This window comes from Symphalangus syndactylus, chromosome 7 (assembly GCF_028878055.3).
Source record: "Symphalangus syndactylus isolate Jambi chromosome 7, NHGRI_mSymSyn1-v2.1_pri, whole genome shotgun sequence".
Classification (NCBI taxonomy): Eukaryota; Metazoa; Chordata; class Mammalia; order Primates; family Hylobatidae; genus Symphalangus; species Symphalangus syndactylus.
This window is the reverse complement of record NC_072429.2, coordinates 72866289-72883733: the sequence shown is the minus strand read 5'-3', so window position 1 is coordinate 72883733 and position 17445 is coordinate 72866289. Positions and strand designations below refer to the sequence as shown.

Genomic DNA, 17445 nt, shown 5'->3' with positions numbered 1-17445 from the left:
AAACAATTCATCAGGTTAATAGTCCTTGAGTTACACATATGCCACCATTTTTCCATGGCCAAGTTGCTTCAGTTTGAACTAATCATATATTAAGTAAGTCCTCATAAGCAAGATTTTTATGCTTAAGTTTCTTGGCTTCCTACTTAACTTTTCAAAACACGTCCATAACACTCCAAGTGTGGCCTGTAATCTTAGTTCAGCTTGAGTCCATTGTAAGGATTTATTGATTGATTACTTTGAAAACACTAATGCAAGATCAGAAGGGCAGGAAAATTTCCCACACAATCCTGATGATATAAAATAAGATAGCAAGAGGGAGAGAAAGGCTCCAAACCTATTTATTCATTATTTGCAAATAAAATTTTTAAAGTGGGTTTGCTGAAATAAACCCAACTGGCAGGTGCCAGATCAGCTCTGCTATTGATACACTGTCAAGGCAGCCAGCTCTGCCAAGTCCACTGTTGTCTTTGGCACCAGGTGAGCTGTTCTTCCATCAGCATGCTGCATGTGAGAAGCTAAAAATAGAAAGCAAATACGTTAACTGGGTAATTGCATTCAATAAATCATGGTCTTCAGCATTTAATTATATAGTTTGTAAGAACATATTAACCAAGATAAGTCTCAATGTGTATGTAAAGAGTATACTTAGGTCAGTAGCAACTAACTCATTCCACCCATAACAACCACCATTAGAAACCACAGCCATAGTTGTTTCTTTAGAGTCCAAGAAATGTCATTCTTATGTCCAAGTATGATTAGAAAGTTACACTAAAAATTGATGAGGGTACAGGACACTTCCCAAACTCCAGTTGTGGGGGAAAGGAAGAAGTACTCCCAGGAATTTTATCCCTCAAGAGCTTGACAAAATCCAACAGTGATATTTTGGAAATGCCTTACAAGTTAAAAGCAAATATTCTTTACCAATAACTTCTGTAGAAAAAGATAAAATATATCCTGATTGTTAAGTACTCAAAATGCCTGTGGATCAAAGTAGAGGAATGAATGAATGTGCTAGTTTAATAATTTTTAACTTTAATAATTAGATTTTAATGCTTGTTCTTCTAATATTTTATTAGTGGAGTCACTAGAATGTACGAGAAATAGAGGTATATATTGAAAAAGTTGTAGCAGAAGCAGTACATTGCAGAAGAGTATTCTCTCTGTAAAGGGCTGAGAAGAGAATGGCATGAGTGTGGAATGGCATATGAACAAGTTTGTTGAATTTAGATCTGGCACACAAATCTCCATTTTTATCCAAGACCCCAATATTTGGATCAAGATGTAACTCTTAGAAATGTCCTAGGCAAGCACGTCTTTCAACAACACTTCCCAATTTATGGTCCGTATTCTTCAGCTGACGGCAGGATGGATGCCTTTCCTCTCAGCGGACCTTAAAGCTCAATCCAGAGCTGATTCTTAGATCCTAAGATTAAGTTAAAGAGGCAAATATAAAATATATCCCTTGGCCTAAATGACCTACTGTACCTCTCTACCTTTTGAATTTCCTAAAAAATTGTTCATATCTACATTACTTTCCAGTCCTGCCAGAGAAGTAAAAAGGACCAATGGAACACATGAACTTCACATTTGGCTTCAGCCATTCAGGTCTATCCCTGCCAAGCCCATCATTTTCAGTGAGAATTGAATATTCATATTTCCTGCTTTTCTCAATTATATTAAGCCAGACACCTGCTATGTTGGTCTAGACATCATCAGATACAAGAGGATTTGCCCACATTTGCCAGCTTGGACAAAGAAGTTTTAATTCCCTTTTAAGAGGCAGTATATCCCTCCTCTATGCAATATTGGAAGCCAGGATGGAAAGAAGAATGGCTATGAATTAATGTTTTAGAAAAATAATATATCTTAGTTTTCCTATTTCCCTCACTTTGGGGCTTGCATTCATCTTCCTTAAGGTATGTTTTTATTGAAATGGTTTCCTTCATTTCCACTGCAATGTATCAAACTGCTAATTCTAAGACAACTGACCTATTTCATTTTCTGGGACCAGCCAATTTTCACATATAATATTAATAAAACTAACATTAATCAAGGGTTTACCATGTGCCAGGCACTGTGCCATGGTCTTTTAAATGCATATCTCATTTAATAACCATGACTCTATAAGGTATGTTCTACTATTATTCCCAATTTACAGATGGAAACGGAGCCTTAGAGAGGAGAAATAACTTGTGAATGGTTACATAGCTTGTTAGTGAGATAGAATAATTTAAACCAGGTCTACCTGACTCCAAAGCCTATTCATGTTTCTAGTATGACTGTTTGAAGCCTTACTGACATAATTCACAATGAAAAGCATCAAGAAAGTGCAATGAAGGACAGATTCTGTACCTATACTTTAGTATTTATTGACTGTTGATTTAAGTCATAGGAGAAACTGCCGAGGGCAGAAAAATAAAATACATTAATATCCAAACAGGGAATATCATGTGGCCTTCTTCATTGAGAAAGGAGACTTCAGGTAATAATTCTGTGTATTGTCAGATCCATAAATGAAACCACAACAACCTTCACTACTCAGTGAAGCCACTGTGCTTCATAATTCCCAACAGTGCTTCGGCCTCAAGAAGAACAGTATGTTCCCTTTTCTGGATTTTTGAGAATCTTTCAACCTCTTTGTGTGAAAACAAAATCATCAAAAGCAGAAATTCCAGCGTCAGCTGGTTATTCACTAATTTATTCGTGGAGTGCATTATGCAAAGCACTGAAGATAAAGTAAGATTCTGACCACACAGAATTTGCTGTCCAGAAGGAGAGCTAGACATGTGAAGGAAACCTTGCCTCAGCATGTGATAAGTGTGCAAAGTGCAGCAAAGGCAGCAAAATAGAGTGACCGTCTGTGGCTGCATCATAAAACATGGCATTAGAACATAAGAAAAACATCACTGTATTTTCATTTCTATTTTTCCTATCATTAAAAAAAAAAAAACGAGTAATAGTAACTCTATAGGTTTCTTGGCCCAGAGAAGAGACATGTCATCTGATACCAAACATTTTCCTGTAGGTAATGATTTTCTGTTCATTCCGTCCTATGACAAGAATCCTATCGGCCTATGTGTGTAACTATGCCCCCATGGAATGGTGGGAGCCAAGCCTAAGTCTTGCTAACATGGATTTCCCCTTCAGTGGAATTCTCTCAAGGAGGCTATGTAAATAAAGAGAGAATTGCTGCCCCTGAGTTCAATACCACAGATTTTCTTTCCCACACAGGACAAGTGACCATCTCCCACTCACCACTTTTGGGTCAGTTTTCCAAAATCATCACTGTTGCCATGTTTCCTCATTCTTGGGCTCTGGACACCACAACAGTTCCTATGGTCCAGCAGAGTCCACACTCCCCCTAATCCCCCCATCAAATGGCCAAACCTCACCCAACAAACCATTTTCCCTACTTCATTCAAGTTGGTTTCCTCAGTGGGGCACAAAATTGCCACGTATATTCCTGCTTCTGTGATTTTTTTTCGGCTTTCTCCCTCACTTGGAAGGCCAAGCCTCTCTCTGTCTCTCCAGCCTTCAGGTTCTTCCCATTTAAAGCCTTTCTTTTTTATTTATTTATTTATTTATTTATTATACTTTAAGTTTTAGGGTACATGTGCACAATGTGCAGGTTTGTTACATATGTATACATGTGCCATACTGGTGTGCTACACCCATTAACTCATCATTTTAAAGCCTTTCTTAATGACTTCAACTCTCTCCTGAATGATAACGTTAACACTTTGGGCTCTGTCAAAAAATTAAGTGCTTGATTATATTGGATCTTGTATTGCTCTTTAACCATTTTTTGTATATATGTTTAAATGCCACCTCTATGACAGCAAGAATTGTGCCTCATATGCAGAGGGACCACCTAATCTATCACCCAAACTGAGAGTAAAAAGAAGGTATTAATAGTGACTTTTAGATATCAGACATAATCAAAGGATGTCCCTGGAAAATGGTCACCCTATTTCATTTGTATGTGTCACAGTTCTTGGTATAGAACCTAGGTCAACAATTACTTGACTTAGATTGCTGCACTGCTTTCCGAAGGACAAACAGAACTTTACCTATAAATCTTTGGATTTGGAATAACTTTTAGATTTCATAATAGTATCATGGGAATTGCTGTCAGTTTTGAATAACTGAAACACAGAAAGTTAAGAGGGAAATGGGTAATATTTTAAGCTGTGGAACCCAAAGGAAAGGAATTATAAAAAAAAAATTGCATAGTAACTAGTGTAACTTTATTCTGCAGGTGACAGAGCACCATTTGTGATTTTTAAGTAGTAGGGTAGTTTTGCGTGTGAATATGTGGGTTTGAAATGGTAAAGGATAAACTTGGAAAATCTGAGAATGGCTGAAAAGAGACTTTGGGCAATGGTTACCATAGTCTAACTAAAAAATGATGAGGGCTTGAACTTGGCCAGTGGTAATGAGAGAACATAGACTTCGGAGATTTTTTGACTTACTGTATAGGGGATAAAACAGAAGGAATCAAGATGACTAGGTTTATGGACTTTTAGGAAACTCAGTGGACATATCCAGAAAAATAAGATTTGCCTCACAGAAACAACAAGCAGAATGCAGGAGAACCAGACATCTACTGATGTTCCTCTGTGTGTTGTCTTTATAGCAAGTCCATTTTTGCCAGTTCCCAGGAACAGTAATGTGGATCTAGGATCAGGTATCTATAACATCATGGTTTTTCTGAAATGGGAAAAGCATACTCATCCATTTGATGATTCAGGCTAATTTTATGATTGCTTATCCAAGTTAGGCAGAAATCTTCTCCTTCTTTCATAGCTATATATCATAAAACTATTGCAGAATCAGTAATGTATTCTATGATGTTTAGTTGTCATTATTTTCCGATATCCTTAGAACAAAGAATGAATACATAATGGAATGCTGTTACAAATGCAATATCTACTATAATAGCTGGTCCTGAGTGAATGAATAAAAGCTCAGTCATTTAAAGAGTAACTTTTTACGTCTAACCTCACTGATGCAAATATAACCTGCTAATATATCCTGGAATCAAAAATTCAATCTGAATGTATGATGTATAGAAGAAAATTATTAATTGGAATGTTCAATTAATATTAGTTCAGCCTATCGTATAATTTTATGGTATAACTTCACTTTTTAGAATCTTCTAGTTTTTGTAAGCAACTTCTATAAAAAATTTCCAGATCAAATTATAATTTTAATTAGTATTTTAAATGAACATTTATCCATTAAACCAATATTATTGTATACAATTGTAGATTGAACTCAATTTTCTCTTGCCTCCAATAAAGAAGGAACAACATAGATACGTATGCACTTTTCTGAGCAAAGTCATGTACTCCTCACTATATTAGTTCCTAAGTCACTTCATCCTGTCGAAATCCGTGACCACTTGGAAGGAAAGAAGTCTTTGGCCAACTATCCCGTAAGGTGGCCCTGGGACACACAGCCTTTAGCAGAAGAAGAAATCACTGCATTTCAAGAAAATCCTGGTTCAACAAAAGGCAAGAGTTAGCCCTCCAACTTCTCCTAAGTAGAAGGTATTCCAATATAACTGGAGTTAAGCATGACTCCTGTAGGTAGACAAAACATATAACCAATATATAATATCATTTCAAGAGTTCTGGAAAGATCCTTCTGGCCAAAAATAATCTCCACCCACTGCTTAGTAGTGCCTCTGAGAGTATGGAGTTTCTTAACACATAACTAAAGACAGTGCTTTAAATGTATATAACCCTGTAAAAGATGACTTCTTTGAAATGCATGCCAATGCACAGATGGCTTGTCCAATACTTTATCTTGACAGTACCCTTTAATAAGGAGGAAAATGAATGCCTTCCTATCCAAAAGCTACCCATGCTTTAATACACAGTTCTAATTCCATTCGGTTGGTGCAAAAGTAATTGCGGTTCTTGCCAGAAGAAACACAATTACTTTTGCACTAACCTAATAGTGTGTGTAAAGCCTTATTCTGAAAAACTATGGTTCAAATGTCTACCCTCATTATATGCTGCCTACTGTTATTGTGAGTTTATCTTATTCCTCCATAAGAATATAAACTCTGAGCATTTGATGGAATGTTATAACTCTTTCTATTCCTCAAGGCCCTAGCTCAGTGTCTTATTGATCTAATTAATGCCCAATAATAATTATTTACACATAGAACTTTAACTGTGTGTCCAGCAGAGCACTAGCTCTATGGTCTCATTTATTTATTATGATCAGAAATGACCTCATAAAGTAGAACAGAATTTACTTTCATTTTAAGATTAAGCTGCCAGGGCTTGCAGCAGTTAAGTAACTTATTCAAGTTACACAGCCAGCAAATGGCACAAGCAGAATTCAAGTCCAGGAAGTCTGACTCCAGAGCCCATGTCTGTAACTCCTACACTGTACTGCCTCTATGAGCATTTGTTAAAACGGGAACGAGCACAAGAGCATCAAGTACTTAGTGTCACAGAGAGTGCAGAAAAGAGAAACTAATTGTAATGAAAATCACATCATTTCACACCAAAGTTCTGTTAAAAGTTGTTTCTACCCAGAATCACAGGCTCAAAGATTTCTATTTATCCAGTAAGTGTGCCTTTCTCACTTACAATAAGGAAAGAGAGGCTGTCATATGCATGTGTCGTGAAGAAAGAAACCTGGAAACGTTGCTTCCAAATGAGCAACTTCTAAAGGAGGAAAGAAACAAGTAGTCCAGGTGATACTTTTGGATGTGTCCATGTTAAAGGAATGCCCAATCATCTAAATGTTTTTGTTTCATTTTTTTTTCATTTTTTAACCACTTTTGTTTTGTTTTTTAACCATGCCACGTAACACATCTTCTCACACAAGTAGTTGATGCCCTGCCCATTTATAGACAGAAAATCTGGAATACAATGTGAAAACTAAGTAAATGAAACAAATTCCTAGTAATTCCTCAAGATCAGAAGAGGAAGTAGAGGCGATATGCCCCTGGAAAGCCATATTGGATCTGTGCATAGGGATAATTTGCTGACATATTCATGGAGGGCAAATACTGAGGAACTATATTCCTTATCACATGGGACCTGCCACTTTTGCCTGAAGGAATCGTGAACTCCATAGGTTTGATGCTGCTGCTGAGAATAACATAAGAATGTAAATGAGGCAAATAGTATCAAATTAAGCTACTTGATTCTGGAAGAAAGATGACCCCCCTACACACAAAAAAACCCTTCAGTTTGGTTTGAGAAGCATGTGGGAAGTCTAACAGAAAGTCCTTCCCCCTTCACCACCGTACTGCTCCTTTATCCCCATTCCACCTCATACCACAAAAAGTCTATCTCCATTACACCAGATTTCTCTTTTAGACTCCTCCCCTGCTAAAGACCAACTCCCATGTCTATATCACCATTGTTTTATTCCTTTGTCTAGCCTGTTTAAAATAAATGATGGTTAAGTTATGTAATCCATTTCCATCATCAACCATAACAAACAAAAAATTGGGTATTTTCCCAGCAGTTTTCAAGCTTTTTACTCCCCCTTCTCCTTATTGTGCACTGGTGTTTTTTATTATTAATAGGAAAATTATTCAAGAGAAGAGAAGCTTATTTTAGTTAATAATACACTGAGGAGCCAATTTTTTGTTTTAGCCTCCAGAGTAATGAGCAAATCTGAACTGGCCTGGCTCCAGTCAGACCAAAACAAAGCCACAGGGGTGAACAACTTATTAGAAAGGGAGTTGTTATTGCCCAAAATGAAGGTTTCTCTGGAGAGCAGCAATTCAAAGAACTGAGATATAAGAAGGTAGAACTTTATTACACTGATGTAGGCAAATAATCCCAGTCTTATTTTTAGTTATAAGAAGAAAAATCTCTACAATAAGGCATGGACTTCACAAGATAAGGCCAACATAGTCAAAGAACAGACTTTAGGACTACAATGTCAGAAACGATATATGTCTATATACTAGTAACCAAATTTTGTAGATGCCAATACTGCATCTATTCCAAGTGCCATCCTAGAAGGTAAGTAGAACTGACCACTGACCTGGCTTAACCTTGCCCTGGCTGAAGGCACTGTTCTGAGAACCATTACTTCTGCTTATTTTTACTAGCGTCCAAATGCACTGGGTGTCCCAAAGGCAGCTAGTCTGTGACAGAGCTAAAACCCAATCCCAGGCATTCTGATTTCAATGTCCACTAGCTTGGTAACCTCTCAGTGTCACGGTTTCTTCAATTGTTAAATGAAAATGGTAATATTAGCTCCCTAAATGAGTTATTATAAGATTATAAGGATTAAATAATTTAAAATACATAAAGTACTCAGGATACATTGTAAGTACGTGATAAATATCAACTACTAGTTTTTTCCCAAAACAAACTAAGACCCCCCAAAAATGCTTTACCGCAATCAGGATACAGTCTTAGATTCCCAGGAAGTTCTACTGGATCCAAGATGAATTCCATTACCTGAATGGCTTAAAACAAATATAGGAGAAAAGGTCTGTTCTGCCAACTTCCACCCTATTGCCCAAATCTTCTGTTCCAAAGTGAAGAATTGGAATAGGTTTAATAAGAAACAGAAGAAAGCTCAAAAGACACAGTGTAATTATCTAGGACAAGATTATTTTTCATACTTGACATTAAAAGTTGGCCTCTAGAAATGTGACTCAATTTTGTGATTTCAAATTTGACCAACACATAGATAGAGGAAGACAGTAAGGAAGCTAGGAGCTTCTGTAGGGCAACAACTTCCTTTTATGACTGACAAGGACAATACCATTCACATATCGTCCAAACAAGAAATCATAGACTAAGGGGTCTTCAGTTCCTCATTTGCTCTCACTTGCCAAAAGCAAATGATGCTTAATGTTTCTCTGCCTATGCAACCAATATTCTAGTTCAGACCTTTAGTATCCATTTCCCGAACTTCTGAATAGTCATCCTGGAAGTAATCTCTTTATTCCACAATCCAACTCCTAGAGTGACAGTACAGTTAATGTGTCTGACTGCAAAAATAGCCCAGTACTTTGCAGTGCAGTTCCATCCATCAAGAGACAGAGTCGGCCGGGCGAGCTGGCTCACACTTGTAATCCCAGCACTTTGGGAGGCCGAGGCGGGTGATCATGAGGTCAGGAGATCGAGACCATCCTGGCTCACACAGTGAAACTCCATCTCTACCAAAAATACAAAAAATTAGCTGGGTGTGGTGGCATGCGCCTATAATACCAGCTACTCAGGAGGCTAAAGCAGGAGAATTGCTTGAACCTGGAAGGCAGAGGTTGCAGTGAACCAAGATTGCGCCACTGCACTCCAGCCTGGGCAACAGAGAGAGACTCCATCTCAAAAAAAAAAAAAAAAGAGAGAGTCCATTTCTTCACTCACTCAGGGATCACCATGGGAATTGGGAACAGCCTGGCTAGTTCCTCTGGCCAATAGAGAGCCATAGAAGTGACGTTGTGAGTTCCAAGCCTAGGCCTCAAAAAACCCTACAGCCTCTGCTTTTGCTGTTCTTAGAACCTAGTGCCTGCCATATAAAAACCCCAGGCTAGCCTGCTGCATAATGAAGGATTTGTGGCCTAGCAACCCTGACACCCTGACAGGGTCCAGTTATCCTAGAAGCTTCAGCTGCCAACTCAACCTACCAGCTGGCTACACACATAGGAGAGAACCTAGCAGGATTAGCTGAGCTGGTCCAGACAAAAAGAATTGGCCAACTGACCCACAGAAGAACTAAATAAATAGTGATTGCTTTAAGCCACTAACTTTTCAGGTAGTTTGCTATTCAGCAAAAAAGATTCCATTTAATACAGATTTCATTTAATCTTTTAAAAATTGCAGGTAAAAATATCATTTAACATAGAAGCAACATTCATAAAAAAGAAATTATAGGAAATAAAGATCAATAGAAACACTTTTATAATTAGGAGATTTTAATTTCCACTTCTCAGTCCATGAAAGCTAAGTGGGAAAAAATATGTAAGGATATAAAATATCTAAATAATATAATTATAAAGTAGACTTGATTAATATTTATTGAACTGTCTGCCTTAAAAATACAGAATACCCTTTTGAAGGCAATAAAAGTAGAAATTAAATACAAAACCAAATAACAGAAAGGTCTTCTACCTGGAAATTTAAAACTAGCAAGCAAAATTTCCAGAAAGTAATAATAATAACACTATTATAAGGTCTGTAAAGTGCAGCTAAAACACTGTTTAGAAAAAATTTTGGCATTTAACTTATGTCACCAAGATGGCTGACTAGACTCAATCAGGAGGAACATCTTCCACCAAGGGACCAGGACATCAGAAAGACTGGTGCACTCCCAGCAGATCTTCAGAGGGAAAGCATTGAGGGTGAATGGAGGGAAGACACAGATGCTGAGTTGAAAGGGGAGGAAGCTGGGAACCCTGTACAAGGCTACCATGGACTAGAATTTGTTCCTGGTCCACAATGACTCCTGGGGAAGAGGTGAGTTGAACTGGCAAGAGCAACTGCTGTCACCATAGTCCTCTGGCATCCTGGCAGAAGGAGACCCCTTGGCCACCACAGACACTTGAGTTGTCAGGGAGAACTGCTTAGACAAGTGGTAGGGGCAGAACTCCAGCTGGTGCGGAGCCCAGAGGGTCTGGTGTGGGAGTGGCTACAGTGGAGCACAGCCAGGGACGCCCATTCCCCTAGGCTGGACTTGTGCCCACAGGAGACTTTTAGTCTTAGGGGAAAAGTTAGATCTGAACTCTGCAGGATGGTACTACCTGAAAGATGGGGCCAGTCTGACCTGAGCACCCCTCAGTCTGCTGGCATCTCCTGGGGCCCCAGCTTGGCCATGGCTGCTTGCGGTGCAGCCTCCAGGTACCTCCTGGGGGCCCACATCACAGCTCCTGTGCTGGCTGACCATACCTGGCTGGTAGAGTGTACCAGCAGAGAAGCCCCCATAGACACACACCAGCCTACCCATGCCCTCCCTGTACTGCAGCCTCCCACCTGCCACTTTACCTGCATACACTCGACCATGGCCACCCCCAACATCACTTGGCCAGCACGGCTGTGCACCAGTGGACCTTACTTTTCCTTCCCCACCAACACATGTGTGCACGTGCACCCAACCATGTCACTGCTGTGAGTGTGAGTGCACTCTGCCCCTCTCCCCTTGCCACACTGCCATTGTTGTCAGTGTTGGCAGGCAGGAAACCTACCAGCCCCACCCCTACTAGCTTCTCCACACCCCCACCGCCCCACCAGCACCCTGTGCCTGTGCTAGCACTGCTGCCAGCACAGAACTAGGCAAAAAGAACTGTAAAGCCGTCCTGGCTCTGAGCAGTCACTGCCACTGACACGAATGTGCACATAGGACACACACTGTCCTGCTCCCACTAGCGCCCTGCTGCCATCCTAACACCACCATCCGCAAGAATGCACACCCAGTTGCTGGCAAAGGGGAGGGCACCACCCCAACCATGCTGCTAATGTGACTACTGTGAACATCCACATGAAAGCCAGTACCCCAGCACATACTAGCACCTTGCCCCAGCTGATGAGTGTGCAGTGCACTGCACTGCCCTTACCACTGCTGCTGGTATATGTGAATGAAGACAGATTCCACTGCCACTGCCCTATGAAGTGCTTTGGCTGGCACCACCCATTACAGTGTTGTGACCAGCAGTCTGGGAGTACCTGGGCCCCTCCAACACAGCAGGTTTCTAACCTTAAGGAGCCAGAGAACAAAGCCAGTCTTTATATCAGTCCCCCAGGGTTAGAGAATGCAGCCTAGGAGTCCTGAGCTGAGCCTTGGCCCCCTAAAATCTTCCAATAACAAAGCCAATTGACTGAGTTCACCTTATACCACAAACCCCCAAGGTCATCAAATAGAATTAAAAAAAAAAAAAATCCAAAGGACAGCAACTTCAAAGATTTAAGGAATATTAGCCCACAAAGATGAGAAAGAACCAGCACAAGAACTCTGACAACTCAAAAAACCAACACCAAGCAACTGCACTAGTATTCCAGCAAAGGTTCTTAACCAGGCTGAGATGGCTGAAACAATAACAACAGAATCAAGAATAAGGAATCTGGTTGGGAATGAAGATCACTGAGTTCAAGAAAATGTTGAAACCCAATCTAAGGAAGATAAGAATCCTAATAAAGTGATACAGGAGCTGACAGACAAAATAGCCGGTAGAGAAAAGAACGTAACTGACCTGATAGAGCTGAAAAACACACTACAAGAGCGTCATAATGCAATCACAAGTATTAACAGAATGATAGACCAAGATGAGGAAACAATCTCAGAGACTGAACACTGGCTTTCTGAAATAAGGCAGTCAGACAAAAATAAAGAGAACAGAATGCAAAGGGACAAACAGAGCCTCTGAGAAATACAGGATTATGTAAAGAGACCAAATTTATGACTCATTGGTATCCCTGAAAGAGATGAGGAGAATGGATGTAACCTGAAAAACATATTTCAGGATATTATTTATGACAACTTCCCCAACATAGCTAAAGTGGCAAACATTCAAGCTCAGAAAATTCAGAGAACCCTCACAAAAGACTTCACAAGAAGATCATCACGAAGACATATAATCATCAGAATCTCCAAGTTCAAAATGAAAGAAAAAATGTTAAAGGCAGCAAGAGAGAAAGGACAGGTCACATACAAAGGGAAGCCTATCAGGCTAACAGTAGACCTTTCAGCAGAAACCCTACAAGCCAGAAAAGATTGGGGGCCTATATTCAACATTCTTAAAGCAAAGAAATTCCAACCACAAATTTCACATCCTGCCAGTCTAAGCTTCATAAGCAAAGGAGAAATAAAATCTTTTTTATTTCTAGATGAGAATAAAATCTTTTTTATTTCTTCATAAGCAAAGGAGATCTTTTTTATTTCTTCATAAGCAAATAAAATCTTTTTTATTTCTCAGATGAGCAAATTCTGAAGGAATTTGTTACCACCAGACCTGCCTTACAAGAGCTCCTGAAAGAAGAGGAAACACCATTACCAGCCACTGCAAAAACACACGAATACATAGACCACTGACACTATAAAGCAACCACACAAACAAGATGACATAATAATCAGCTAATGACACAATAACAGGATCAAATCCACACGTATCAATACTAACCTTGAATGTAAATGGCATAAATATCCTGATTAAAAGGCACAGAGTGGCAAGCTGGATAAAGAAGCAATACCCAATCGTATGTTGTCTTCAAGAGATCCATTTCACATGCAATGACATACATAGGCTCAAAATAAAGGGATGGAGAAAAATCTACCAACCAAGAGGAAAACAGAAAAATAATAAAGGGGTTGTAATCCTAATTTCAGACAAAACAGACTTTAAATCAACAAATATCAAAAAAGACAAAGAAGGGTATTACAAGTGGTGAAGGGTTCAATTCAGCAAGAAGACCTAACCATCTTAAATATATATGCACCCAACACAGAAGTGCCCAAATTCATGAAGCAAGTTCTTAGAGATCTTCAAAGAGACTTAGACTCCCACACAATAATAATGAGAGACTTCAACACCCCATTGACAGTATTAGACAGATCACTGAGTCAGAATATTAACAAAGATATTCAGGACCTGAACTTAACACTGGACCAAAAGCATCTAATAGACATCTACAGAACTCTTCACCCAAAAACAAAAGAATATACATCCTTCTCATTGCCACATGGTACATACCAAAATCAACCACACAATCAGACAAAAAACAATCCTCAGCAAATGCAAAAGAACCAAGATCATACCAACAACTATTTCAGACCACAGGGCAATAAAAATAACATTCAAGACTAAAAAAGTAGCTCAAAACCATACAATTACATGGAAATTTAAAAACCTGTTCCTGAAAGACTTTGAGATAAATAATGAGATTAAGGCAGGAATCAAGAAGTTATTTGAAACTAATGAGAACAAAGATACAATATACCAAAATCTCTGTGACACAGCTAAGGAAGTGTTAAAAGGAAAATTTATGGCACTAAATGCCTATATCAAAAAGTTAGAAAGATCTCAAGTTAACAACCTAATATCACAACTAAAAGAACCAGAGAAGCAAGAGAAAACCAACCCCAAAGCTAGCAGAAGACAGGGAATAAGCAAAATCAGAGCTTAACCAAAGGACACTGAGACACAAAAAATCCATTCAAAAGATCAACAAATCCAGAAGTTGGTTTTTGAAAAAAAAATAATAAGATAGATAGACTGCTAGCTATATTAATAAAAAAGAAAAGCGAGAAGATCAAAATAAACACAATTAGAAATGACAACGGAGATAATACCACTGACCCCACAGATATACAAATAACCATTAGAGAACATTATGAACACCTCTATGCACACGAACTACAAAATCTAGAGGAAATGGATAAACTCCTGGACACATAAACTGTCCCAAGACTGAACCAGGAAGACTGAACCAGTAAGACTGAACAGACCAATAATGAGCTCCAAAATTGAATCAGTAATAAATAGCCTACCAACCAAAAAAAGCACAGGACCAGATGGATTTACAGCTGAATTTTACCAGATGTACAAAAGAGCTGGTACCATTTCTACTGAAACCATTCCAAAAAATTGAGAAGGGACCCCTCCCCAACTCATTCTATAGGGCCATCATCATTCTGCTACAAAAGCCTGGCAGAAACACAACCAAAAAAGAAAACTGAAGGCCAAAATCCTTGATGAACATTGATGCGAAAATCCTCAACATAATACTAGCAAACTGAATTCAGCAACACATCAAAAAGCTAATCCACCAAGTAGGCTTTATTCCTGGGATGCAAGGTTGGTGCAACATACACAAATCAATTAATGTGATTCATCATATAAACAGAACTCACAACAAAAACCACATGATTATCTCAAAAGATGCAGAAAAGGCCTTCAGTAAAATTCAATATCCCTTCATGTTAAAAACTCTCAATAAACTAAGTATTGAAAGGACACACCTCAAAATAATAAGAACCATATATGACAAACCCACAGCCAATATCATACTGAATGGGCAAAACCTGGAAGCATTCCCCTGAAAAATCAGCACAAGACAAAGATGCCCTCTCTCACCACTCCTATTCAACATGGTGTTGGAAGTCCTGGCCGGAACAATCAGACAAGAGAAAGAAATAAAGGGCATCCAAATATGAAGGGAGGAAGTCAAGCTATCCTTGTTTCCAGATGACATGATTCTATACCTAGAAAACCCCAAAGTCTCAGACCAAAACCTCCTAAAGCTGATAAAAAACTTCAGCAAAGTCTCAGAATACAAAATCAATGTACAAAAATCACTAGCATTCCTAGCTAACAACAGTCAAACTGAGAGCCAAATCTGGAATGCAATCTCATTTGCAATTGCCACAAAGAGAATAAAATATCTAGGAATACAGCTAACCAGGGAGGTGAAAGTTCTCTACAGTAAGAACTACAAACTCAAGGAAACAGTGGTGACACAAATAAATGGAAAAACGTTCCATGCGCATGGATAGGAACAATCAATATTATTAAAATGGTCATGCTGCCCTAAGCAATCTACATATTCAATGCTATTCCTATCAAATACCAATGACACTCTTCACAGAACCAGAAAAAAAAACTATTCTAAAATTCATATAGAACCAAAACAGGGCCTGGACAGCCAAGGCTATCCTAAATAAAAAGAACAAAGCAGGAGGCATCATGTTACCTGACTTCAAACTGTACTACAGGACTACAGTAACCAAAACAGCATGGCAGTGGTACAAAAACAGACACAGAGGCCAATGGAACACAACAGAGAGCCCAGAAATAAGGCTGTACACCTACAACCATCTGATCTGTAACAAAGCTGAAAAAATCAAGCAATGAGGAAAGGACTCCCTATTCAATAAATAATGCTGGGATAACTGGCTAACCACATGCAGAAGATTGAAACGGAACCCTTTCTATATACCATATACAAAAGTCAGTTCAAGATGGGTTAAAGGCTTAAATGTAAATCCCAAAACTGTAAAAACCCTGGAAGACAACCTAGGCAATAATACCATTCTGGACATAGGAATGGACAGAGATTTCATAATGGAGACATCAAAAACATTTGCAACAAAAGCAAAAATTGACAAATGGGATCTAATTAAACTAAAGAGCTTCTGCACGGCAAAAGGAACTATCAACAGAGTAAACAGACCACCTACAAAATTGGAGAAAGTATTTGCAAACTATGCATCGGACAAAGGTCTAATATTCAGCATCTATCAAGAACTTACACAAATTTAGATTAAAAAAACAAATAACTTCATTAAAAAGTGGGCAAAGAACATAAACAGGCACTTTTCCAAAAAAAAAAAAAATACATGCAGCCAACAAGCATAGGAAAAAAACCTCGGCTGGGCACAGTGGCTCATGCCTGTAATCCCAACACTTTGGGAGCCCAAGGCTAGCAGATTTCTTGAGTCCATGAGTTCAGTGTCAGCCTGGGCAACATGGTGAAACCCCATCTCTACAAAAAAATACAAAAATTAGCTAGGTGTGGTGGCACGCATCTATAGTCCCAGCCACTTGGGAGGCTGAGGAGGGAAGACTGCTTCAGTTTGGGAGGCAGAAGTTACAATCAAGAGATCACACCACTGCCCTGCAGCCCGGGCAACAGAGCGACACCATGTCTCTCAAAAAAGAAAAGAAAAGAAGCTCAATATCAATATCACTGATCATTAGAGAAATGCAAATCAAAGCCACAATGAGATACCATCTCACACCAGTCAGAATGGCTATTATTAAAAAGTCAAAAAATAACAGATGCTGGTGAGGTTGCAGAGAAAAGGGAACACTTATACACTGCTGATGGGAGTGTAAATTAGTTTAACCATTGTAGAAAGCAGTGTAGCAATTCCTCAAAAAGCTAAATATAGCACTATCATTCAACCCAGCAATCCCATTACTGGGAATATACCCAAAGAAATATAAATTATTCCATCATAAAGACACATGCATCCCTATGTTCATTGCAGCACTATTCACAACAGCAAAGACATGGAATCAACCTAAATGTCCACCAAAGGTAGACTGGATAAAGAAAATGCGGGACATGTACACCATAGAATACTATGCAGTCATAAAAGGAACAAGATCATATCCTCTGCAGGGACATAGAGGTAGTTGGAAGCCATTATCCTCAGCAAACTAATGCAGGAACAGAAAACCAAATACAACATAGTCTTACTTATAAGTGGGAGCTAAATGATGAGAACACATGGACACAAAAGGGAACAACAGACACTGAGGACTATCAGAGAGTGGAGTGTGGGAGGAGGGAGAGGATCAGAAAAAATAACTATTGGGTACTAGGCTTAGTACCTGGTGACAAAATAATCTGTACAGCAAACCCTCATGACATGAGTTTACCTATATAACAAACCTGCACATGTACTCCTGAACCTAAAATAAAAATTTAAAACAATTAATTAATTTATTTAAGTGAA

General features: G+C 38.8%; 1 protein-coding gene across 1 annotated transcript in view; it reads right to left on the bottom strand.

Annotated features, from left to right (window-relative positions):
- Positions 1-322: 322 nt before the first annotated feature.
- GDAP1 (ganglioside induced differentiation associated protein 1) overlaps positions 323-17445 on the bottom strand; it is a 161789-nt gene continuing 144666 nt past the window's right edge. The window contains exon 6 of the mRNA XM_055286556.2: positions 323-515. Within this exon, the coding sequence (XP_055142531.1) occupies positions 418-515 (98 nt within the window). The 3' untranslated portion in view covers positions 323-417. The remainder of the gene's footprint in view (positions 516-17445) is intronic.